Here is a 27,412-nt window from a genome sequence, read left to right as displayed (position 1 = left end):
CGTTCCGTTTTTCTACTGTATTTTTATTCGGGGAGCCATACGATGATCCAATCCCAGGAAAACCAGCAGAACCCAGTTAGGCGTTATGGTGGGCTTCGTGGCTAAACGTTTAGCGATGCTAGCCCATTCGACGTATTGTAAGCCACGGAGTGTAAGTTCGATTCCTACTCTTCTAGTCGGAGAAATCTTTTTATCAAATGTAAAATTCTTGATTGGGCCACTGGGTGCCGTATACGTTGTCCCGTTGTCTAGTGTAAGTCATGTTCAGTCTGTACAGCCTCTGGCTAAATACGGTGTAGAGTGTCTTTTTCAAGAAGTTCCAATGTTTTCAGCGGGGTTTCCATAAGGAATTTTACGAACAATTCTGTGGCAAAATTCATAAAATTTATGAAACAAATTTCTGAAGATAAGGCATTGTCAACGGAATTTATAAAACGCTTTTTTTTTTCACAACAAGGATTATGGTTTGTCAAAACTCTAAAACAATTGTGATTCATCTTGTCTTTCTGAGTGAAAATGAAAACCTTTCACAGCGCGCTGGAACATAATCTGTAAACTCCAAACAGCAGTAGTCTACAGTGAAAACGAATTCGATTTCAGGTGATAGAGGTAGTGAGCACGCCAGTAATGAGAAAGTCTTCTTAGAAAATCGCAGATACCCTGCAGAAAATCGCTAGAGAATTCTTTGATAAATCCCTAGAGAAATTTCTTAAGAAAGCACTGGACGAATTCCCGAAGAAATCCCCAGAAGAACTATTAAAGAAATCCCTAAAAACTCCAACTAGGATTCCTCCGATTATCCATCATTTCTCCAGAAATTACTGCTGGGACTTCATCTGGGATTTCTACAGAAATTCTTCATGTGATGGTTCCACGATTTTCTTTAGGAATTTTATCAGGAATAACTATTTATTGCGGTAGAAATCATCCGGATATATCTCACGGAATTTCTCCAGGAGTTTTGCCAGGAATTTCGCTACACACTTAATCTCCAAATTTGGTCTCGGTAAAGTTCAATCAGTATACATGATATTTGCTGAAATATCGTCAAAAAATTACAATACATCCAAAATAATTCACCCAAATTAACGAAATTCGGTCATTTCCTTGAATTGCCAAATCTCGGCAATTTGTTTTTCCACAGCAATAGGCAAACCAATTGTTTCGCTAAATTTCCCGAGAGCGGATATAAACACGAGTGGAACGATTTTCACAAAGGTTTCGCTGATGACATTGATGTTATGGGTCGCAAATTTAAGACGGTTGCGGAAACGTACATCCGACTAAAAAATGAAGCCTGACGAATCGGATTAATCATTATTGTGTCGAAGACAACGTGGCAAAGGGCTCCAGGGAGGTATCATCGCGCCCGCCACCCTGAATTTCTAAATAAATAAAATATATAAATTGTGGAAGGAAATCGAGCTTACTTTGGACTCCGCAGAACTATACGATCGAACAAAGTTCGCCATCACACGAAGTTACCTATCTACAAAACGCTGATTAGACCGGTAATCCTCTATGGGCCCGATGCATGGACTCAACGTGCAGAGGACCAACGCGCCCTTGGAGTTTTCGAACGAAAGGTGATGAAAGACGAGACTTAGAGAAGGCGAATGAACGTCAATCTGCATCAGCCGCTGAGGCAACCAACCATCGTCCGCACCGCAAAAATCGGGAGGCTACGATGGGCAGGCCACGTCATCAGGATGTCGGATAGCAACCCGACTAAAATGGTTTTCGAGAGTCATTAGACCGGTACAAGAAGACGTGGTGCGCAGCAAGCTAGGCGGGTCGATTAAGTGGAGGACGATTTGCGGACCCTTCGCAGAGTGCGTAACTGGAGACACACAACCATGGACCGAGTTGACCGGTGAGGTGTAACTGCCGACTAGCTCAGTAGGGGAGCCTTCCTCCCTGAAACAATACCTCAGGGTCGGCATGCTTCTCGACCCGTTAATCCCGGATAGAGAATTCTCGCTCTGTCATACTGAAAAAAAAAAACTCACGTAACTTTTTACACATTTATTTCGGACTTTTCCGACCTCTTCTACACTTTCTTACACTTCCCGGACTTTTCTGGCCTGTTCCTTTCCACTTTCCTACGTTCTTACATGTGTTCTTGTTTTTCGGGGCACCTTCTTCACCCTTCCACCATCACACAGCGTACTTCTTCAGATCTTCTACGATAGCCACGTGCACAGCTAGTGCCAGCCGGTTCTTCTGCGGCCTTACGGGGTGGCGAAGCAACGCGATGGCAGCTTTCACAGGTCTTTGTGGTCTTCCGACGGCCGAGTATGTTGACGAACTCGGTCAGCGGTGAAGCTCTCCGGATCTTACCAATGTAGGGGAGATGAGGTACTTGAACTCCTACAGAACCGAAGTCTGTCCAAAACAGCCGGGGTCCTGCTGCCTTTCTTTGTTCCACTCTCTTTTTACACTTTTCTTCTTCCTCACTCTTTTGGCGGGTAACTTGCCGCATGATACACTACATCAACCATTTGGGTTGGCGGTTCTTTCTCTAGTGTTCTCGCATCATAGAGTGATGTGCATTTAGGTCATTGGCCTTTGGTGTTCGGGCAGTGAAACGAGATATTGCGCTGCAGTTATTGTGTCCGTTTAACCCGTTCGTGTGCAGACATCCTTCCAACTTGGTTCAGCGTCTACCACCCCTTTCAGGCTATCAAAAGGACTTCGTTTTTCCCCTGGTGGTGTGTTTCGGAAGTTGCGTGGAAACCAATGCTCAAACATCTTGTTTGATCTGATCGAATTTTCATTAGTGTCAAACTGATGTTGTCAAATATTGAACCCTGTGTACTCCAGGCAAGTCGATACAAATTTACCGTGGTCTCTGGTCAAGGCAATGCCAAGCTTTCATTTTGTTTCTCTGCACCACTATACTGCCGTGAATCGCAAGTCAGTCCCATCTGCATTTTGGGCAAAAATGAGTTAATGACCGTTTTCGATCTTTCTTTGGTTGATCTTTCAGCTGCGTGATAAAAAATATATAGTTTGTTCAGTAAAATTGAAAAACAACATCAAGTCAGATTGTCCCATAATGAAATGTAATCGCAAGTCAGTCCCATTACGAAATTGTGCACCCTCCAGTACAAAACCTAACACTGTTTTAGCCAGTTTAATATTTTCAGTGTTACGTTTTCACGTTTGAAACTATGTGTGAAAGTTTAATGTTGATCGCAGATGTTTTCAATTTATGGCGATTTTTCAAAGTTTCACATTATCTCAATGCCCAGTTTTTTCAGATGGGACTGACTTGCGATTCACGGCAGTATAGGTATGCAGGACTCAAAAAGTAAGTCTGGAAATTTCAGTGCCCGTTCTTAATTTAAGTCCTAAGATTCAGTTAGCCTAGAGGTTAAGACTATGGATCACCAATCCGGAGACGGCGGGTTCGATTTCCGTTCCGGTCGGGAAATTTTTCTCAACTCCTTGGGCATAATGTCATTGTAGTTGCCTCACAATATACAAATCCATGCAATGGCAGGCAAAGAAAGCCCTTCAATTAATAACTGTGGAAGTGCTCAAAGAACACTAAGTTGAAGAATGGCAGGTCAAGTTTAAGTGGGAACGTAGTCATATAGAAGAAGAAGAAGACGAAGAAGAAGAAGAAGAAGAAGAAGAAGAAGACCCATGGTAAAATGGCATTCCGGGAAATGCTACTCTGGGGAATGTCACTCCAGAAAATGGTAATACAATAATTGGCTTCTTTAGCGGTGTTGAAATAATTCCATATTCTGAATCTGCATGTGAAACTGAGCCGAAATCCAAATTTTCATGAATTTTGGTGCCCGGGAACCTATTTAAAAATCAATTTGAAATTTGTATGGGAGCGATTTGTCGAATCACCCCTCGTCGGGTTTTGTACTGGGTGCAGCTGTCAAGCAGTTGCTCAGCTGTCAAAAGGTGATTTGAATAAATCTTTTTGAAATTGATTTTAGGTATCAAAACAAAGTTCTAAAAATCTGAAAAAAAAACATAGAGGCTTAGAAAAAGGTGCTCTTTCGTCTAAAAATATAAAATCATTGAATTTTTCTAAATTTAAAAACCCAATTGTGTCATTCCGGAAAATGTGATGTAACCGATTTGCTTAATTCTTAATTGCACATCCTGGTATCAGTGAAATCTGAGGTTATTCTAGTTTGAAAGATCCAACGGCATTTTTTATTAACTTTTTTATATGACAATGAGTAGTTTTATTTTTATATAAAAAAAATTATCTGGTTTCCATCATGTTCAAGGCATACTGAGCCGTGATACCCAAACCGTTGAAGAAAAAGCCATCGAAATAGACACACCACGTGATCAGGCCACGGTCAACTACGGAGACGCCACCGAGCATTCCTATGCATCCCGGTACACTGACCGCGTCATCGTTGCACGAAAATACGAAAGCTATGACGAAATGACCAAGCGCATCGATCTCGTAGGAAAAGTAACGCTTATCCAGCGTAATTTCCGGCGTTACATGTGGCAGAAGCTAATAAAAGAAAGCGCAGCAGAATGGAGGTAAGTGCAAGGGACTTTCTAATACATTTGTAATGATCTTCGCATCTATATATACCATAAAGTCCTCTACACTGAAAGGCGGCTTGCAGTAATGACAAGCATAAAAATGTTTTTAAATTCACCATGGCAAAACATGATCACCAACGCTTATTGTGTGCGTTTTTTTTTCTTCTCACATCAACCGGTTCGATAGCCAAGTGGTAGCGTGCGAGCCTGGTGATGTCAAGGTTCTTGGTTCGAATCCGGAAACTTTTTTTAATTAAAAATAGAGTCATAGGTAAAATTGAAAACATAATTCTTCAGACTCTAGTTTAATTTAAAAACACTTCACTAATACTGCACTTTTGCAAAAGAAAATAAAAAATGAATAACTCTTTTTAAAGAAAAACTAGAAAGGACGAGCAAATTCCTTTTAATTCTACTACTGTGCTTATCTTCGGACAGATAGGCCTATTTCGTCTGTGACTTACAGACTTCTTCAGTGTCAAGTGCTCTGTAAGTCACAGACGAAATAGGCCTATCTGTCCGAAGATAAGCACAGTACTAGAATTAAAAGGAATTTGCTCGTCCTTTCTAGTTTTTCTTTAAAAAGAGTTATTCATTTTTTATTTTCTTTTGCAAAAGTGAAGTATTAGTGAAGTGTTTTAAATTAAACTAGAGTCTGAAGTAACAAGTTCTACTAAAAGCTCTAAAGTAATAGTAAAAAAACATAATTCTGTTGAATTGAAACGAAACTCAGTCTGCACAAATTTAGTGGCGTTGTGTACCGTAAAATGGGATGTTAAGAACTCATGGGGTGTTACGGAATTCATCTTCACACAACTTTGAAAAATCGCCAAATTGAATAAAAATTGATTTACTTATTCCAAATTCGCTTCAAATGTGCATTGGAAATAAAATCAAACTATGAGGATTATCACTCAATAAAATACGTTTTTAACTGGACACTAGACATCAAAAATAGAACGGCATTGCTTCTTCTCAATTTCGCTACCATTGAAACATTCATTTGTGAGGTCAGAAATATTATTAGGAAAAATATGTGAGTAACCGTTGTAACTCGTCAGCTCAGGGAATAGGGTTTTTGGGTCTACAGGGTCGTTGAATTGGATTTTAGCTTGTTTTCTCTCTCTCCGGGTCAGCCGAAGGTATTTACTTGAACAGGAACATACGGAAATGGAACGAATATCAACAAATGTCGTACACGCACAAGGAAATACAGTGAAACATCAAACCGGTTACCGATGGGTGCTCGAATCTAAAACTCACCACTTTTCGAGGGACCGCAAGAGCGACGAGGGTTGGAGACCCCTTTATGGGTCCGGCAAAACGGGACAAACACAAAACAAGGGGAAACACTAACACTCATGGTCATTTCTAATTGTATGGTTGCTGCGAATGTGTTTAGGCCTAATACATACATATTTATTGGTGACGTCATTGTTTACAAGGGTACTTGCGCATTTTGTTTGTATCCTGATCAGGGTTGTTTGTAGAGGTGTTGCCATGGTGAGCGATGTTCTCGCTAGACGAGATGCTGACTGTAGTGATGGTTGCTATGGTTGGCGGCTTTCTCGCCAACTGGAATGGTGGCTGTATTGGTGCATCGGCTGATGCTCTCGCTGGAGTTAGTAGCAATGGCGGCCGCTGGACCGCTCGACGGAGCTTTGCTACTGAAGATGGCGGCTAGTAGCGTCGGTAGCATTGCAAAACGTATTTGCTACCCGAGCTCGTTTCAGAATTCTTCTCGCTTGTCAAAGGCGGGCGATGGGACCACTTGTGCACCGAATTTTGCTGGCAAATACAAGAAAAAGGCCCACTTTGGACCTAACCACTTTTTAGTTCCCCTGTGACGTCACTTTTACTAATCTTTCGTTCGTTTTACACATTTTACAGTTTTTCAATTACCTTTTTCTTGTTCGTTTCTAATTTCAGTTCTTACTCGTTTTCACTTTTAGGTTAGGTTGTACATAGTCGCACTAAATATAATTTTAAGAACCATTAGATTTTTAGAAACATTTTAACACTAACAAAACTAACCATTTTAATCGTGTTTAGATTTTACTAACATTTAACACTTTTTTGCATGTTCTACTAACAACTTTAACACGTTTTTTCAAACAACTAAAAAGAAAAATAACACAAAAGTTTAGTATTTCCACTATATTGGAGGCATTACATTAACCTCACATTTTTCGATTAATTAAATAAAACCGCGCGCACTACTAATCGGTCTGGGGTCACAAGCGAAGAAGAGGAATTTTCATTCTCACTACCCGTTATTTATAGGTGATCGGTCTAAATGTCGAATATCATGATATGTAACAATAAGTTCAATATCATGATATTTGACATTTATGTTGTTCATTTGATGCACACCCTAATCAGTTTACGTGCGCTCCATCTGTTGATCGGGCTTGGTAATATTTTGCCTTACCGGTTCAAACTGCTCGTCATAAATCCTGTCACTTCTGACACAGTGGAACATGAGAGTGGTTCAGGCTCACTCATCGCCAAGCTCACAAATGAGTGCCGCTGTTCCAATGTTTATGAGGGTATTCTTTTAAAAGGGCTTAATGGTTGGAGAATCCGGGAAGGACTGTAGGAGTTGGGTAATTGTGGTGGAGCTACAATTGATATTTGTAACCGACGGTTACAATACCCCGTCGTCCTTCCTAAAAAATTTTCATTTTCATTTTTCATTTTGAATGGTCGAAACTGTTTATGGCAATTCTTTTGCTCATACACTTTGTATTTTAGAATGGGAATACGATGGTTGCCTCCTCATTAATGCTTGTTTATCTTCCTCGATCCTTGAGAGGAAGGAAAGCTTTGAAAGAGGGAACACATCACTCACACTGATGTGCGTTTGGAATGTTCAAACTTGCTACTGTTTACTTCTCGACGTAATAACAACGGTTCGCGAATCCCGGTTATAAACGTTTACTCGCGGATGTCTCGGCAAATCACAACACGATTTTATCCTAAGGCAACTTCTTCAGAAAGTTCGGGCAAACGATTCGAAACTATCAATGATCGGTCGACTTCCATCTATCTGTTTAAAGAGAACCGGCCCTACACCGAATCAATTTCCTCCGGAGGCAATAACGTTGAATTTCCAAGTATGAGTAATATATCGTGAACAGTAGAGTTGACTAGGTAATGTTGTTTATTCTTTTCTAGCGACTTCCGTGCTATATTGTAGTCCGCGTCCGGACATATACATGGTGAGTAATTACTCAATCAAACGACTGATCTGAAGGAACTTCATTGATCAGTTTCGGTTTCAGGTATCACTTTGGATCTTCCACCGAATATGACCTACGATGGAATAAGGGTAATCACCAGCTCGACCATTCGAGCCGGTTCCAATCGAGGTTGCATCTTCTATTCCGCAGAGCACTATCATGACCTTCCACGAAGATACGCAAGTGTCCGCTCAAACTATGTTTCGTTGTGTGACCCTCAGGTGTGAAACCCGAGCAGAAAAATACATGATCTACCTCTCACTGCATGTTTCAGGAGAAAATCAAATAAAAGTCTATGACCTGGCGGCCTTACGGTGTTTGTAGTGGTTGTACTGCCTCCGATTATCCAAAACATTACCAAAATAATGAAATGCAATTTGAAAGATTCACTTTTGTAGTTTTCGGGGCCTAACTGGGAATTTCGTTTTGTTCGGGTTACTTGTCGATCGCGATGTCGGTCACAATGATCAAGACTGCAGATTCAGCATTACGTCTTCTGCTCGTTCTCTTGCATGGGTTTGGGTTTAAGCTAATAAACGAATCAATATTTCAACAATTTCCGACGGAATACTATACGTGCTTATGAACTTTCGAATATTCGCTTCTCAAATCGAAAAGCGACAGAGCAGGCTTTGCTCTGACTCATCGTAAATCGCGGTTCTCGACGGTAAACAAATCCGTTTGTTCTCGTGCTCTATTGATCGTGCTGAGATTTGTGTGTATTGTTCTCGGCATTACATTACACTTCGACAGTGTTTCTCAACGTTTTCAATCACGTTCCTCTACAGAGAGCTGTTTTCGCGGACTGATTTGAATTTAACGTACGCGGCGATTAAAGAAAATTTGTTATTCTAACGATTACGATTTCGCACTTAATTGAAAAAAAAAAACTAATTATTTCAAGCGCATTCCAAAATACCTAAAATTTGTTCATAAAAACTAATTCATGCAAATTTAAATACTTTCCTAATATATGTACAAGCATGCAAAACAGGTAACTTTAGGGTCTGCTTTAACCAAGCAGAACTTTATCAAAATCGGTTCATTATTGAACTTTAAGGTTTAAAGTACCTTCGTTTGGAGGACGAAGAAAATCACCCAAAACAGGTTTCTGTTTTTCTCTCCCCCACCGGGAGAAATGAAAATTCAAAATCATTTTAGTTGGGCGCCAATTTGTAACTCGTCAGCTCAGGGAATAGGGTTTTTGGGTCTACAGGGTCGTTGAATTGGATTTTAGCTTGTTTTCTCTCTCTCCGGGTCAGCCGAAGGTATTTACTTGAACAGGAACATACGGAAATGGAACGAATATCAACAAATGTCGTACACGCACAAGGAAATACAGTGAAACATCAAACCGGTTACCGATGGGTGCTCGAATCTAAAACTCACCACTTTTCGAGGGACCGCAAGAGCGACGAGGGTTGGAGACCCCTTTATGGGTCCGGCAAAACGGGACAAACACAAAACAAGGGGAAACACTAACACTCATGGTCATTTCTAATTGTATGGTTGCTGCGAATGTGTTTAGGCCTAATACATACATATTTATTGGTGACGTCATTGTTTACAAGGGTACTTGCGCATTTTGTTTGTATCCTGATCAGGGTTGTTTGTAGAGGTGTTGCCATGGTGAGCGATGTTCTCGCTAGACGAGATGCTGACTGTAGTGATGGTTGCTATGGTTGGCGGCTTTCTCGCCAACTGGAATGGTGGCTGTATTGGTGCATCGGCTGATGCTCTCGCTGGAGTTAGTAGCAATGGCGGCCGCTGGACCGCTCGACGGAGCTTTGCTACTGAAGATGGCGGCTAGTAGCGTCGGTAGCATTGCAAAACGTATTTGCTACCCGAGCTCGTTTCAGAATTCTTCTCGCTTGTCAAAGGCGGGCGATGGGACCACTTGTGCACCGAATTTTGCTGGCAAATACAAGAAAAAGGCCCACTTTGGACCTAACCACTTTTTAGTTCCCCTGTGACGTCACTTTTACTAATCTTTCGTTCGTTTTACACATTTTACAGTTTTTCAATTACCTTTTTCTTGTTCGTTTCTAATTTCAGTTCTTACTCGTTTTCACTTTTAGGTTAGGTTGTACATAGTCGCACTAAATATAATTTTAAGAACCATTAGATTTTTAGAAACATTTTAACACTAACAAAACTAACCATTTTAATCGTGTTTAGATTTTACTAACATTTAACACTTTTTTGCATGTTCTACTAACAACTTTAACACGTTTTTTCAAACAACTAAAAAGAAAAATAACACAAAAGTTTAGTATTTCCACTATATTGGAGGCATTACATTAACCTCACATTTTTCGATTAATTAAATAAAACCGCGCGCACTACTAATCGGTCTGGGGTCACAAGCGAAGAAGAGGAATTTTCATTCTCACTACCCGTTATTTATAGGTGATCGGTCTAAATGTCGAATATCATGATATGTAACAATAAGTTCAATATCATGATATTTGACATTTATGTTGTTCATTTGATGCACACCCTAATCAGTTTACGTGCGCTCCATCTGTTGATCGGGCTTGGTAATATTTTGCCTTACCGGTTCAAACTGCTCGTCATAAATCCTGTCACTTCTGACACAGTGGAACATGAGAGTGGTTCAGGCTCACTCATCGCCAAGCTCACAAATGAGTGCCGCTGTTCCAATGTTTATGAGGGTATTCTTTTAAAAGGGCTTAATGGTTGGAGAATCCGGGAAGGACTGTAGGAGTTGGGTAATTGTGGTGGAGCTACAATTGATATTTGTAACCGACGGTTACACCGTAAGGTGATCTACAGCTCATTTCAAACGAAACTAGGGTAAAATATTTGATGTAACTAAGGTAGTTTTCGAGCACCGGCATTTTTTTGTGAAAAAAGTCTACTATCATAAACTGGTGGGATGTTAGGGGATTACATTTCTCATATATATCTTTTTTATTTGTATCATGAAGTTTTGAGGCGATTGATTCATTGTATAGCAGTTACTATTCTGAATGACGTATTATAGATTTCATTTTGGGTCATAGACATCCCAACAGTTACTATGGATGATAAATTCAACTAATGCAATATAGATCTTAAACAAGTGTTAGATTGATACATACACACTTAATTTTGATTACCGAGTTCGGTAATTTTTTGACGAGATTAAAACTGCTGAGCACCGAGCTCGTTCAGCAAAAATGCATTGTTTATCTTTTCCATACGATTTTGACAGTTGTTTTACTGAACTTCAGTAGAATCGATTACACTAGTTTACAGTATTTTTGAACTCGGTAAGCTGATGATCATTTTTGGTGTAGAATCATGCCCTGAGTTCGAAATCGCGAAAGAAAAAAATTACAGTAGAGCGGAAATTTTTTCGACTTTCCATACAAGGTTGATGATTTGAAATCGATTTTTGTTCTATTTTTAAGCAATGTCGCTCACTTCATACATCTCATACTCCGTAACCAATGCTCCGATTGAGCTGAATTTTTTACTGTAACTCGCCTACATATGATATGTCAAATAAACGTCGAGAAAGAATTTTTAAGTTGGTTTTTTCTTATTGAAAAAAATACATTTCTTCAAAAAAATTTGGGAGTTTTGCTAAAATTTAAGAAGATCGTCCCTAAAACTCGCCAATATCTTGAATTTCATCAATCTAACGCAAAACCTGTATTCAGATGATCGAATGGTATTGTATTCAGCTTTTAATTTATGGAAAAAGATTTAAAATTGGTTGAACAAAACGCAAGATATTTGAATTTTAGTAAATTACATATATTGAAAAGTTGCAAAACTCGATATTGAGCTAAAACTCAAAAACTGTTCTACTTAAAATTTTTTGAAGGTCGGTTTCGAAATCAGCACTAAATTGTGCTTCAAAAATTTTGGTCGTTGACAGAAGTTCACGACTTTCGTTTTTTTTTTGTAAACTTGTGTTACCGATACTACCGAGATCGTACTGCTGTTATAATCTCGTCAAAAAAGTACCGAACGGGCAATTCAGAAATAAGTGTGTAGGGGGATTAGGGGCATAATGGACACTCGGGGCGAAATGGACACCCCTGTTTTTGCCGAAACCGTTGACTTTTATGTAAAACTTTTAATGCATAAGTGTAAAGGAGGAACAAGTCATGGTTCTATTTTTCAAAAGTTCCATTTATATTGCTCCAAAATAACCAAAATATCATTGAAATTGAATATGTTCGAGGGGGGCGGGGGGGTTGATAAATAATAAATTACCCAAACAATTAGACAAAATCGTCAAACTCATCGGATTTGTTAAGACATACAGCTACTAAAGTTTGAAAGTGCCTTTAAAGTTCGCCTATCATGAAGTTGTGAAAAAAAATGAATTTTTATTCAGAAATATGTGACTAATTGGCTGTAAAAAATGTAAACTCACCATTCAATAACTTTTGAGCCATATGATGGACATTTTTTACAAATTGTTTCAAGTTTAAAGGCCATCACTTTGATAAATTTCACCCGAAATTACGGTGCTTTCGATTTTGAAGGAATGGCAACATTCATAAGTGGTGTCCCTTTTCAGACGGCTTCAGAAGGAGCAGAAACGCCGTGAGAGCAAACGCACCAAAGCCCGCCAAGATGAGTACCGGAAGGAGTGCATAGTTAAAACCTTTCCAAAAACAAAGCAAGACTTTGACGCACTCTATGCTCAGGTGCAGATGTGGAAAGAAAACGAATTAAAACAGATTTGTGAGAAATACTCAGGTGCCCCTAAAATCGCCGAAATGAACATGCTGCTCGACAAAGAAGTCCAGCTACTAAACGGAATCGAGCGGCAGCGACAGATACTGCAAGAAGAAGCGAAGAAAGTGCGCAACGAACAAATTTTGAAAAAGCTCGGCGACCCTGTGAAGTGGGTCGGCTATAACAGTAATTGGACTCAATCCGCCAGGAAAAATCGCTTCGATATTATACATTTACCCTTTGTTCTTTCATAGGCTTGATTATTCAAATGGATACGTTGAAGAATCAGCGAGCGCGGTATTTGACAAACTACTATCGAAAGTTGGCGGACGAAACGCAGGGGACCCACGAGCGGATTACGCTGCTTAATCGCCTCTCCGATGTCATCGCCAAAGTGGTGCACCCCGCGGTGGACGAGGTAAGCTTATAGCAATTATCCAAATCACTGATGATGCCTCACATTTTTGCTGCCTACCGCACTAGCATAATCCCCATCAGTAGACAGCTTCTACCATTTCCCTTTCATTCCATTCATTCTTCTATGCATTATTCGATCATCGGCTCACTGATTCATAAGATAGATTGAGTAAAAATTCAACACCTTCGGTTATGGTTTTCCAGTGGGCTTTTTAATGGACAATATTTTAAAACTTATAAAGCCTGTTTACGCAATAACCGGGACACATAAGTACACGGCTGTACCTCTGTAATGAATCTGTGAAATTGACCAAATAATTGACCGAGAACACTTTGGTGTATGTTTATTATTCGTGCCAAATTTCATAAAAATCGATGCATTAGGGGTAGGCGGGGCAATATGGACACCCTAAGGTTTTTGCTAACTTTACCTGGCAAGATGTCGAAAAAGTTTAGTTTTTTGATACATGTATCCTTTTAAAGTCTATTTAGCATGTACAGCTGTCGGCATGTACAGCTGTGCCCAGAACAACTATTTCCCACTGCTTTCGATTTTTGACCAATTTGTTTCACCCTACAGTGACCGGCACAAAAAAGATCCATCATATAATGATTACAGTTTGTAATAAAAACTACATATAAAAATGATAAAATATGCCTTTCAATGAATGCACTTTATCCATTTTACATAGTTTTAGTAATCTGTGTTGAAAAATGTTTGGTTTTTGAAGAATACTGTGATTTCTGATAAGATTGAGAAAGTTGCTTAAAAATTGGGTATGACAGAAAAAAAGATCCACTTGGCAATTAATTCTGAAACTTCAAAATTTCGCCAAATTATCCCACTTTTTGCTTCTTGGTGTATGCTGTTGTGATGTTTTTGGCATATGAAATTTATTTTGACATGAGTTTTATCAATTTTAGGGTGATATGGGGCGAATTTATTTTACATAGTAAATATCATGGATCAATTATCCTCAAACAACAGAAACTGTATGTAAGCATTAATGAATGCTATTCTTCTACAATATAACAATAATTCAGTTTTAAGACATGCAGGGATGTATTTTTTTTTTTTTTGACAAGTTCCATGAGTTTTGGTCAAAAAATGCTAAGAAATTCATGTGTAGTGAACTTCATTAAGGATATCTTGATAAATCAAAACATTCTCACGTTTGTGTATCGCAATAATCACCTCCATCTGCTTGTGATACAGCTTGCCAGGAGTACATTCTATCATATACACTTAGATAATTACAAATTTTCAACGTATCACAAGTGATACGAACGGTGTATATTCATAATATTAACTTTCAACATTAAATCACAATGGTATTAAATTATGACCACACATAAAATGAGTGATTGCAAGGAATGCTAGCGTCAAATCATGTTGGTCTTTTCGGCACATATATTCCTTGCATTCCAACGTAAACAATTACCAAAGACAGCTAGATGATCTGATGCTTTATTTTTTGAAAATTTTCGATTTTGAGAACGTGTATATTGAAGCGACAGTCGGATTTGACGTAAAAAGTTAACATTATGAATACACACCGTTCGTATCACTTGTGATACGTTGGAAATTTGTAATTACCTAAGTGTGCATGATAGAATATACCTCTAGCAAGCTGTATCACAAGCAGAAGGAGGTAATAATTGCGATACACATTGGGCACTGATTTGGACGAAGTGAGATCTATTATGAAGAAGTTTAAGAATATGAAAGCTCCGGGTGATGACGGAATTTTCTATATTCTCATCAAAAAACTTCCAGAAAGTTGCTTATGATTTTTGGTTAATATATTTAACAAATGTTTTCAGTTAGCATATTTTCCTGAAAAATGGAAAAATGCTAAAGTTGTTCCAATTTTGAAGCCTGACAAAAATCCTGCCGAAGCTTTTAGTTATCGTCCAATTAGCTTACTGTCATCTATCAGTAAACTTTTTGAAAAACTTATTTTAAATAGAATGATGATTCATATTGATGAAAATTCTATTTTTGCCAATGAGCAGTTCGGATTCCGCCATGGTCATTCGACTACTCATCAACTTTTACGGGTAACGAATTTCATTCGTTCCAATAAATCTGAAGGTTACTCCACTGGTGTAGCACTTCTTGACATAGAAAAAGCATTCGTTAGTGTTTGGCACGAAGGCTTGATCGTAAAACTGAAACAATTTAATTTTCCACTATATGTTATTAAAATTATTCAAATCTATTTATCGGATCGGACACTTCAGGTAAACTATCAAAATTCCAAGTCAGATATGTAGATTACCTGTAAGAGCTGGTGTTCTACAAGGCAGCATATTGGGACCAATCTTATACAATATTTTTACCTTAGACTTACCTGATTTGCCACAGGGATGTCAAAAATCGTTATTTGCAGATGATACAGGTATCTCAGCCAAGGGGCGGAGTTTGCGTGTCATTTGTAGTAGATTGCGAAAAAGTTTAGATATTTTTTCTTCTTATTTGCAAAAATGGAAGATTTCTCCAAATGCTTCCAAAACTCAACTTATCATATTCCCACATAAGCCAAGAGCTCTTTATTTGAAACCCTCAAGTAGACATGTTGTCACTATGAGGGGAACTCCAATAAATTGGTCGGAAGAAGTTAAGTATCTAGGGCTCTTACTAGATAAAAACTTAACTTTTAAAAGCCACATAGAAAGTATTCAAACTAAGTGCAATAAATACATTAAGTGTTTATACCCACTTATTAATAGAAAATCAAAACTTTGTCGCAAAAACAAATTTTTGATTTATAAACAAATTTTCAGACCGGCCATGTTGTACGCTGTCGAGCTGTTGCAATACCAGAAAGAAGCAACTTCAGAGGATTCAAAATAATTTTGAAAATGATTCTGAAGTTGCCTCCCTGGTATAGCACTAATGAGTTACATCAAATTTCTAATATTGAAACATTGGAACAGATGTCAACTAAAATCATTGCCAACTTCCGTCAAAAATCGTTGCAGTCTTCTATTGCTGGTTGCTTTCAAAGATGGATTTTTGATGCAATCCGCCTCTCACACTATGTTTGTACTCGGGCACGGTTGCCGACATTAGTTTCATAAACTCTACATTTCACAAACTTTTTCCACTGATATAAACGCACAAACCTGCACAACTGGCCACCCGGTAATGACTTTGGTGAGAAACAAAGAGAGAAATTCGAGTTGGAGAGTTGTCAGATGGATGAGAATCAAAACAAAACCGAGGAAGAATCAGGCGAATCACACATCACGTGCTAATCTGTGACATTTCTCGACGTCAAAATGCTGTCAGACAGGCCGGTTACACTTATCGTCACACTTTTCAACCGTCACACTTTCATACTGTGCAGTTCGATTTGGTGTGAACAGTGCAATAGCTTAAGTTGGGTTAGGGTTAGGATAAGTTGAAAAAATGTATTTCTGACACGCAGGTGAAAAATAAAGCCTGCAAAAAATCTTAAGTGCTAAAGCAAATGAAATGTAATATGTTATTAATTAGTATTGATAATAGCTTAAATTTATTTCACCAAATTAAATAGGATGATAAATAGTGTGTTATAATACACAGAACACCTAGATTAAGTTGATGCATGTAAAAATTGATTGAGATACTAATAAAGATTATAAAAAAAAAATAATTGCGATACACAAACGTGAGAGTGTTTTGAGTTATCGAAAAATCCTTAATAAAGGTTACTACGACACATAAATTTCTTTACATCAGTCGACCAAAACTCAAAAAAAATGTTAAAAAAAGTACATCCCTGCATGTCTGCAAGCTGAATTATTGTTATATTGTAGAATAAAAGCATTCATTTATGCTTACACACAGTTTCTGTAGGTTAGGGATAATTGACCCATGATATTCACTATGTAAAATAAATTCGCCCCATATCATCCTAAAATTAATAAATCTCATGTCAAAATAAATTTCATATGTCAAAAACATCAGAACAGCATACACCAAGAAGCAAAAAGTGGGATAATGTGGCGAAATTTTGAAGTTTCAGAATTAATTGCCAAGTGGATCTTTTTTTCTGTCACACCTAATTTTTAAGCAACTTTCTCAATCTTATCATAAATCATAGTATTCTTCAAAAACCAAATATTTTTCAACACAGATTACTAAAACTATGTAAAATGGATAAAGTGCATTCATTGAAAGGCATATTTTATCATTTTACATGTAGTTTTTATTAGAAACTCTAATAACTATATGGTGGATCTTTTTTTGTGCCGGTCACTGTATGTCTACTATAGTGAACATTTAACCGAAAATATACTGAAATCGAAGAATTTGGTTGGTTTGTGATTTAGGTTATATTTTTCCCTTGCCACTTCTTTCAAAAAGGTGAGTGTCCATTTTGCCCCGGCAGCAGAAGATATTTCCAACTTTTTCGTGTAAAATCTAACTTTAATTTCGAATGTTTCTTTCCTGAAACTACGTTTTAGACAAATGGACTCTATTCTCCATTCATTAAAGGTTCAAAAAAGTTAGCATATTTCAAAATATTGAGGGTGTCCATTCTGCCCCGGGTGTCCATATTGCCCCGCCTACCCCTACTTTTAACTGTGGATAAAAAAACAAACAGACGTGGTTTTAAGCATTTTGTAAATATAATCATGACCAATTTTCATTCGCATAATAGATGGTTCTTTTACGCTACAGTTCAAAATTCTGTGATAATAGGTAATTATGAAATTTCGTTAGCAGGTGTGATACTTATAGAGACACTTTCTAGCAAAATTTCATCAACTTTGATCAAATGGTTTGAAAGCTACTGGTGTCGATAAGGGTGAATGTTAGTTATAAATTTTTCGTATGTTTCATGTGCGATGTTTGCCTATCCATAACTTTTGAATTTCTCTGCCTATTCTCATGAAATTTTCACAGAAGGTAGTTGATTATGTGTATATTATGCCTGCAAAATTAGACGATTATTGGTATCGTACTTTCAATAGTACAATCGAAACAATAAAGGGTGCTGACTAATTGCTGTCTTAGGGGCTAAAATCACGTTCAGTCCTACGACTACAAAATTGTTGATAGTAGATACATCGATTTTTTGAAATATTGCTATTGCAACAATTGTAGATTGAGAGGTTTGTGTTCAAAATTTCAGCCATTTCCTTTGCCAAATTCAAAAGCTACAACACTGACAAGCAAAGCTAGGGGCTGTACAAAATTCAATGTCGCACATTCTACTCTTTCATGGCTACGACAAAAAGTACTGCACCGATTCACATGAAATTTTGTACTTGAAATTAACACACCTTAAGATGTTATTAAGCCATATTTGAGGAATTTTAATGTATCTATTGCAGAGTTACAGCTGTATTTCTGTGTCCCGATTATTGCGAATACATGCTTTATGTACCTCCTAAGTGCAATTGAGAGTCAACAGAAAAAAAAACGCTTTTTTATAAATTTTCTCTGAAATTGTTATGTAGGGTATTGGTTTCATTATTAAGCAAATTGCTCCCATTTTCACCCTACGAAAAACAAAGGATTGAAGCGTTGTTTGTTTTGTTCCATATTTTTGTATTTTTTTTTGTTAGAAGTGAGCACGCATGAAAACAAAAAGAACGGAATAATCGTTGCCGTTATCGCTTGTTTTCGAATGGGATGAATATGGGAACATGAGATTACTTATGGCACACATACCCTATGCAATAAGTTGCATAACAGTTTTTTTTAAGATTCATCTATCGAGACTTGTCGACTTGGTTGATTAAGGCGATTGTGGAAAAAGCTATAGTTTTGCAACAAGTTTCATGCATTTTTTGCTACATATTGCGAAAAAATGCTGTTTGAATAGTAATCAATTAATAGAATCTTACTTTTACATTTATCTACACCCAAATGTAATCAACAACAACAATGTGATCAACAGTGGACAGTAGGCTGTCCCTTATTTTGCAAAAAATGGAAATGTTAAAAGTTCGTTGATGGAAAATGATCGTTTTAGCTGAGAAATGATCGTGCCAAAATGTGAACTCCATATCTAAAAGCTATAGCTCGTCGGTTGGTGCAGCACCGGCCGAGGAAGCGCAGAAGACTGGCGCGGACCTCACGCGGGCGCTGAACCCATGGGGTGGGACACTCGATCTCGTATCTCTATTTTCCACCAGTAACTCAGGTAGTGTTCGTGTAATGCAACGTGTACGTATACGCAACACCACTAAAAGTAGAAACCACTATGTATATCGGTGCGTAGGGAAGAACCGGTTGCTTTACACATCGGACTCTTTGCTGCACCACACAGTGGGTGTGGTAACACCTTACATTTTCAGAATGGCTATGCAGATGTACCTCGACAGAGGCGAATTGCCTCTGTGATCCTGCTGTCTGCAACCTACGGGTGCATCTGATAGGGCCTGAAGGGTAGTGATACCCTTCTTTACGGGCAGGTCAGATCGGGTTGCACGTGGGCATCAGTTCTTGATGTCCGCTCAGCAGTAGGGCGCGGGCGGGGTTGACCCTGCCCGCCTTCCGAGGACAAAGGGAGTGGCGAGGACCACTCGGGAAACTGGCTAAGCGCCAGCATGTTACCGTGATGGACTCTCCAAAGCGAGTCAACGATGTTCGTTGCTGCAGGCTACGCAGCTAACCTTGTGGGTGCGATGTGCACTAGCCCCTCTCTGAAGCAATACCTTCTTGGTGGTTCCGGAGAGACGTAGGGTTTGGTGACCATAGGAATGGTTTGGTGGGTACGAGGAGAGAGTAGTCCTGGATTTTACTTTTGTTGTAGAAGACGGCCTGTCAGACCTACACTACCCTAACCTTCTGTTAGGGTGTCTGTTGAGCAGATTATCCCCCTATGGTTTAGAAGGAAAAAAAAAGAGGCAAATTGCCACAGAGGTGGAGAAGGCAAAGGTTGGTTTTACTGCCCAAACCCGGGAAGCCAATTGGCGACACGTCGATATACAGACCTCTTGGACACCGCCGGGAAACTGTTAGCACGATTCATTCTGTCGAGGCTGATGGTATATACCGAGAAACCCGATGACTGTCCTCTCGGATAACCAGTTCGGCTTCCGGAAGAGTCGATCGATGGTGGACGCTATTAGGGCTGTAACCAAAACGGCCGAGATAGCACTCCAAAAGAAGCGAACGGCAATAAGCCGACAAATACGTCGTCGCGTTCGATACAATACAATAGAAGCCTGAAAAGAATGAGGATTTGAAAAGCAAGCTACGGTATCAGTCCGGTTTAGTAAGTTCCAAAGAGAGGATGTGTGCTAGAAGAAAAGCCAGTGTTTCACGTGGACAAATTGCCAGAGGAGTTAGTGGCAGCCATATGCAAATGTCAGTTATTGGTAAAACGCAATTGTACAACTATTGTAAAAACCGCTCCTTGATTAGGATTTTGAATTGTTAATTAGCGGAATCAAATCGCAGAATCAGAGAGAATTAGCCAGTCGAATCAGGTAAATGAAACTACGATTAATCATAACGCTTGAAAATAACCAATGTTAATCGTTTGAAACACACCTTCAAACCAAGGTCGCCGGTCGGGGCACAGCCTCCATCTTGCCCACCGGAATCCACCACGTGACCGAATCACACAGTAATCTATACCGGATAAACCATCTAGGAGGTGGTAAGGTCGTGCTTACGTCACCCTGTACGACCGCTCAACGTACCAGAGCACCCGTCTCGCCGGGAGGGCGAAGTTCCGCGGGCCCCATCAACTGTACCGCGGCCGAAAAACGAAGTCACGCCTACGGGACTATACCCGTACAAGCCTACGCCATAATACGGTAGAGCAGCATAAAAAGTCATCCGCTGCCAGCATAAGCATCGTGGAGTGGATAATTTCCCCCAAAAGCTTTCGAGCGACAGTTCATCCGTGTTCATCGTACCGGTACGCAACGTAGTCGACCGTCGTCGCAACCCCTACGTCACCACTCGTCATCATGTCGCCTGACGTCACTCGATCCAGAAAAGAGGTGACGTACTAGAATAGAAATTCCAATTAGAAAGAAGTAGAGCTAGTCGCGACTAGGGGTTAGGTTGGTTGAATAAACTCAGGCGTTGCCTCAGTGTGCCCCGAAGTGCCACTGCTTGATGATTCAGATTTTGCTTGGCAACTACCAAGACAACCAACTGTTTGTTTTTATTTTGCAGGTCAAATGCACATGGTTGCCTAGTTTTTTCACCCAAACTCAAGTGTCAAAATTGTGCCTCAGAGTGCCTCGGTGTGCCACACAGCGTATAAGACGGTGTGCTTGGTACCTCTTGGCACAATGTTCCAAGCGACTAGCCCCTTGGGCGTTGCCCAACATAAATTCAGCCAATCGTTCAGAGAATCGTTGCATTAATGGATTTCTAAGATTATTGGCTTATTTGTTGGTTAATTGGTTGCGGGTATCTCGTGTGTTCAGAAGTGATCCTACCAGAGTCTCATTGGGCATTTGTCACAGCTCGGCTACCTGGCGCGGAAGTAAAGATCGTTGCAGTGAGCTTCCACGCTTGTTACAGACGTAAAGAACGCGTTCAACAGCGTTAGTTGGGCCGTAATCGAATGCGTCATACTTACCTTACCTTACCGATCAGGCTAAGGCCGGGGTGGCCTCTGCTGTACATAGTGTCCGTCTCCATTCCACTCGGTCCATGGCTGTTTGTCTCCAGTTCCGCACTCTGTGTAGGGTTCGCAGATCGTCCTCCACTTGGTCGACCCACCTAGCTCGCTGCGCTCCACGTCTTCTTGTACTGGTCGGATGACTCTCGAGAACCATTTTAGTCGAGTTGCTATCCAACATCCTGATGAAGTGACCCGCCCACCGTAGCCTCCCGATTTTCGCGGTATGGACGATGGTTGGTTCTCTGGTTCTCTCATCAGCTGATGCAGCTCGTGGTTCATTCGCCTTCTCCAAGTCCCGTCTTCCATCTGCACTCCGCCGTAGATGGTACGCAACACCTTACGTTCGAAAACTCCAAGGGCGCGTTGGTCCTCTGCACGTAGGGTCCATGTTTCGTGCCCATAGAGAACGACCGGTCTAATCAGCGTTTTGTAGATAGTTAACTTAGTGTTTCGGCGAACTTTTTTCGATCGACTACTTTTTAACATAGCTCTGGAAGGTGTGATGCCGGGCCGGGCTCAACAGCCGGGGAACGATTTTCACAAAATCCGGACAATTTGTGTGCTTTGCGGACGACATGGACATTATTGCCAGAACATTTGGAACGGTGGCAGAGCTGTACACCCGCCTAAAACGCGAAGCAGCAAAGGTCTGACTGGTGGTGAATGCCTCAAAAACAAAGTACATGCTGGTAGACGGAACCGAACACGACCGGATCCGTCTGGGTAGTAAAGTTACGATGGACGGGGATGCTTTCGAGGTGGTGGAGGAATTCGTCTACCTCGGATCCTTACTGACGGCTGACAACAACGTGAGCCGTGAAATTCGGAGGCGCATCATCAGCGGAAGTCGGGTCTACTATGGGCTGCAGAAGAAACTGCGGTCGAAACAGATTCACCCACGCACCAAGTGCACCATGTACGCAAGAAGACGTGGAGCGCAGAGAGCACGATGGGCGGACCAGGTGGAGCGTGACCTGGCGAGCATTGGGCGTGACCGAGGATGGATAGCAGCAGCCACAAACCGAGTATTGTGGCGTACTATTGTTGATTATGTCTTGTCTTAAATGTGATGTTGAACAAATAAATTTATGTATGTATGTATGTAGCCTCTTAACTCTATTTTTTTTTTTAATTTTCAGCTGGAAACATTGCTGAATCGGGAGAGACAATTACTCCTGTGTAACGTGAGAGAAGCAGGACTAGACTTGCTTCGGAAGCGTCAGTTGCCACTTTTAATGGACATTATTTCAACGGACACAATCGAAGATAGCGATAAGAAAAGTACATATGTGATCATATTTATATAGGATGGAAACTGTATTAGTATTAGTTGTATTTTTTAGAACTCAACACACGCCTCTGTAAGAAATGCAACCGGGTACGGCCAACCACCAAGTTCCCCTTGGATACGCGTCAGACATCAGCAAGCATCTGCGAGCGATGTATCGACCTTCAAGGGCCAGCCGTTGACATAGCGATCTATCGTTCAATACTCCGATCGATACGGCGAGATGAGAAAAAACGTGGAGCGCTTTCTTCATTTGCATTCATTATTCAGGACAACGATATCAAGCATATTGTGGAAAACATCTGGCACGGTCATTCGGCCATTTCCAACGCCACCAACCGAGCTGAACTGCGACTGCCTCGGTGGGATATCGCAAATGACTGGGCACCGTGGAATTGCATATGCCTAACGGAAGGTGAAGCACGATCGCACTTGAAGATAGTTAATCTGGAGCTTTACTATGAGAGAAGTATCATACAGAGCATCAGAAACAAGCATGCGTTATCGAAATCAGCCTTCAAGCAACTGCGAGAAATCGACCAAGTGTTTGTTGAATCTGGAACCTGGTGGCAAGTAGGATTGGATGGAAGTAATATACCTAATTAAAATTTATACAAAGAAGACCAATTGGTGAGGGTGTAATTTATTGTTTTCTATACAGCCAGAACTCTATACATAATTTTGGGAATCAATTAAAAACCGTTTGTGTTTCGTACAACTAAGGCTTTTCACTAACGATAGCTTTGAACATTTTTTGCAAATACTCAACTCGTTTCAGCAACTTATCACTTGTATTGAACTCATTGTAGGGGATGGATAGTACGGAGTAGCCACTTTTCTCCAACAAACGACAGGCAAGGGAATGCACGCCATTCAGAGACGGGTTGGGCCCTTGGCACATGTCGTGGTAATCATGAACAAGCAAGGCAATCCTGGAAAATAAGGACTTGTGTAAATAAAGACAAGTGTGTCAAGTGTAACAATGCATTACCTCTTCGCGCCAGGATGATCTTTGTCAACAGCTAACGGTAAACATTTCGTGTCCAGCACGCACTCGGCATCTGAAAAATAAAATTATGGTGATCTTATATTACCAATAATTATGATTTTTACTTGTGTTTTTGCGACTATCGACATTGTGTAATCTTGGAGGTAGTTCATGCACACTACGATAAGCTCGGCATTTTTTTTTTTCTATATTTTTACTGAGTTCTCAATAAATGATTTAACTATAAGCGAATAGATTACCAGATTTAGCTTAATACACTCGGTGGTCTGTTTTGCTAAAATACTGTGAAAGAGTTAACGAGTTCAGCAAATCAATTGTCAAAAGTTACTGCTAACCGGTAAATATAAATTACCTTGATTATGCACGCCAAAAGATGCAAAACGAGGTGTAAAAAAACTGATACAAACTATTGTCAATGTTGTATGAGAACATTTCAAATTGATTAGATTCAATCAGATCAAAGTTTTTAGAAGCTTTATGGGTTCCGAACAACTCTCCAAAATTTGGGTAATGATTGATTTAACCCACATTTTGCGCATCGCGATTGAAGTTTGTATGATATTTGACATGGGAAAACATACTTCTTCTTCGTTTTTTTTTTAAGTTGGTCAAAATTGTCCTATACTATATAACCGCTGACGGTAAAGTATAGCCCAGGATGCGTGGAAAAACTTTGTGGAAGACCGCAAAGCGATCTGAAGCGGAAAAAAATATACTTTTGGCAATTCTGGCCAAAAATTGAGATTCCTTTACATGTAAAATGTTAAGCACACTCGTCTGATCAGTAGGTTATTACTTTTGTCACAAAAATAGAATCGCTTTGGGTCTTCGACATGGTTTTTCAGGACACTGAGGCTACACTTTTACATAATCGGATACATACTTCCAGAATAATTTTATTCTTCTATGAGAAAATGCAGAAACGCAAGTTTTCCCATATAAAATCCCATACAAATTTCAATTGCAATGCGCAAAGTGTAGGCATAACTGATCGCGCTCAAATTTTGTACAGTCTGACCGAACCCGAAATGGAATCAAAAATACCTTGATCTGAGAAAAACGACCTCCATGACACAAGCTAATGCACAATGGGTAGGTACAATGACAACCACATTCATTGATGCGTATCTCCAGCACCACACAATGACAGCAATGTTGCTGTGCGAGCCCAGCGACGCGCGCAGTATCGAATAATGAAGAATCAACTTATGGTCGTCTCCGAGAGCTAGTTAGAAAATTCTATGCATTTATCTACTACGCAATACTCACCAACAGCAAAACCCATCGACGTCCTTCGATTAATCCGAACGTGGTTCTCCGACGGAAGTAGGCTTTTGAGCGCGTCCAGCATACCCGCGATAAGTATCCGCTTTTCCTTAGATGCATCGATAGGAACGAAAAACTTCGGATCTTGCAAGTTCACTCCACCCGGGATGCCCACTTTATCAGATTCCAGTTCAAGCCTGGCACAGGCGTTCAAATTCAGTAGCTTCATTTTGATGGCAGGAGACAGCTCACCGTTTTGGTCATTTTCTAGGGTTGCTATGAAGGTCGGATTCAGCACCGATGATAGATGGTGAGCGGAAACGCAATTCAGTACGGCCAGTGACCACACCGTATTCAACCAGTCCAGCGGTTTGATAAAATCACTTTCCGACAGGGTGTTGATGAGGTTTGCCTTAATGGCGTCCATGTTGGTTGGTTCATAGTTTAAGGTAGCGAGGGACATTAACAATGAACTGATTTGAGATGTTTTGCATATTTCTCGATTGACAATAATCCAATCGGACAGTAAATCCAGCATCGTAGTGTCTCGGTATCTTAACATGCTCAAACTAGTCAGAATCGATCCAATGGGAGCTGGTTTGTCTTTGTTGCTAGCTAGTTCCGATTCTACGTCAACGCAAATTCGTGCTGTAAGTACAGGATCTCGGAAGTTCAAACTGGCCATAGCGTACAACAGATCGCCGCACTCTTTGAGGTTTAGTTTATTAGTATTGCTGCTTATATTGAACGCAAGCGAGCGCAACAGTGGAGTGCTGCGCTTCTTCTTCTGCGCCAATGAGGACATCACCTTGATCATTTGAGGCATCGTTAGCCCGGCAATCAGCTTAGCTGCCTCATCGTTTGCAGTCACACCCAGAACGGTCTGTAAATCGTCTACTTGTAACGAACTGGCCATTGCGGGTCGAATCTGCACCTTGGATCCATTATTTCGGTTGTTTGTCCTGCCCAGCACGTTGCAGAGTTGCAAGAAGCGGCTGTCGTTTTCAAAGTCCGTTAATACTACTTTCTGTATAGAGCTCCATTCTGCCAGGATGGAAACGATCTAGATGATGGAAGAAAAAGTTTAATTAAATCTTTATGATTGAATATAATACGCATTCTACCTTTAATGCCTGTTTCCTTGATATTTTGGATTGACTTGGAATTTTCAGCAGATCATTCACTGTTTTTGCGTTAATTATTATTTCATCTATTTCACTAGAACCGGTACCACTTGTTGAAGCACCTTGAGGACGGTCTTCCTGTAGCAACGAAGCAAAAGCTGCCGCAACTATAGGATCTGTAATACAATGCAGAAAACAATGGTATTCAACAACACAAATCTGACAAAAAAAATGCTTACTTTTGGCTGCCTGCGCGGTACTCGCGGCTTTCACAGTTGGCTTTTTACCTCGACCCACGTTTGAACTATCGGCCATCTGAGGTTCATCAGCCTTACCGTCGTCGGGACTAACGTGCGACGCAAACGGTGCCACTGGGGCACTAAAATTCCGTTTGAATATACAAAATCCAACGTTTCGGTAGAACTTGTGCAAGCTTAACATCTGGAAGTTAGAAAATCACCGATTAGATTGAGCCACCCTAAACCAAAACACATCCCGGTCCGTGCAAGACAATTTATGTAACATAACCCCGGGTCAACAGAGCAGCTTTGTGTTGTCCTCTACTGGTCACGATTCTTGCTTCTCCTACTCACTATTGGATCTTTTTCGTTTATCCGGTCACTTCCGCGGTTAAGCACCCTAATGAAAAATTTCACTGGTAACTAACTGACCGAAGAGTTTTGCAAGAAACTAGAATTAAAAGTTTTTTAAATTTAATTTTCACTACTCTTCATTGCCGTGAAAATGTGATGAAGAAAGAGGGATAAACGTCAAACACGATAGGCGTGTTTCACCTGCTTTTATTTTGGTTTTTGGGACAGGGTTGTCCCTTTTTGCCGATAAACATTTTGCCGCTACTACTTTACCGATCCTCTCAAGGTTTTGAAAGAAAAAAAAAATCAGGAGTTTAATTTTTGATCAGGTCGCATGTGACACTTTGTTTTTTATTTATTTATTTATTTATTTATTTATTTATTTATTTATTTATTTATTTATTTATTTATTTATTTATTTATTTATTTATTTATTTATTTATTTATTTACATATTTATGTACATACATATTGCTTTCGCCCTTATTTAAACTTAATCTAAAATTTTAACTGGAACTCTTGGTGATTTAACCTTCTTTTTGCATCACGTTGGCAGCAGCTCGCTGACGTAGTGTAAGGTTTGGGTCAAATAAGACCCTAATGCCAAAAGAGAGTTAATAAGGAATTTTCTTTTCGTGAGCTGTTCGTG

General features: G+C 39.9%; 2 protein-coding genes across 2 annotated transcripts in view; one reads left to right on the top strand and one right to left on the bottom strand.

The window, feature by feature from the left end:
* Window positions 1–23,415, top strand: part of LOC109423115 (IQ and ubiquitin-like domain-containing protein) — a 28,688-nt gene extending 5,273 nt beyond the window's left edge. Inside the window, exons 4-8 of the mRNA XM_019698017.3 lie at window positions 4,260–4,527; window positions 12,316–12,662; window positions 12,731–12,894; window positions 22,624–22,765; window positions 22,828–23,415. Of these exons, the coding sequence (XP_019553562.3) occupies window positions 4,260–4,527; window positions 12,316–12,662; window positions 12,731–12,894; window positions 22,624–22,765; window positions 22,828–23,378 (1,472 nt within the window). The 3' untranslated portion in view covers window positions 23,379–23,415. The remainder of the gene's footprint in view (window positions 1–4,259; window positions 4,528–12,315; window positions 12,663–12,730; window positions 12,895–22,623; window positions 22,766–22,827) is intronic.
* On the bottom strand, window positions 23,400–26,940 carry LOC109423116 (FAST kinase domain-containing protein 4). Its single transcript, XM_029856450.2, has 6 exons — window positions 26,765–26,940; window positions 26,411–26,612; window positions 26,172–26,347; window positions 25,051–26,110; window positions 23,764–23,833; window positions 23,400–23,704 (listed from the first exon to the last, which is right to left on the bottom strand). The coding sequence occupies exons 2-6, from the start codon at window positions 26,610–26,612 to the stop codon at window positions 23,491–23,493; spliced, it is 1,722 nt and encodes a 573-aa protein (XP_029712310.2). The 5' UTR covers window positions 26,765–26,940; the 3' UTR covers window positions 23,400–23,490.
* Between the last annotated feature and the right edge of the window lie 472 nt (window positions 26,941–27,412).

This window comes from Aedes albopictus, chromosome 1, assembly GCF_035046485.1.
Source record: "Aedes albopictus strain Foshan chromosome 1, AalbF5, whole genome shotgun sequence".
Classification (NCBI taxonomy): domain Eukaryota; kingdom Metazoa; phylum Arthropoda; class Insecta; order Diptera; family Culicidae; genus Aedes; species Aedes albopictus.
Note: the sequence above shows the minus strand (reverse complement) of the source record. Positions and strands in the feature narration are given on the sequence as shown.

Bases quoted from the DNA above. Each gene is read 5' to 3' on its own strand.
- LOC109423116 (XM_029856450.2), bottom strand. From the start codon at position 26,612: ATGTTAAGCTTGCACAAGTTCTACCGAAACGTTGGATTTTGTATATTC. The intron at 26,111-26,171 runs GTAGAATGCGTA...TCCATCATCTAG, and splicing joins CAAGGAAACAGGCATTAAAG to ATCGTTTCCATCCTGGCAGA. The intron at 23,834-25,050 runs GTGAGTATTGCG...TTTATTTTTCAG, and splicing joins GTCGATGGGTTTTGCTGTTG to ATGCCGAGTGCGTGCTGGAC.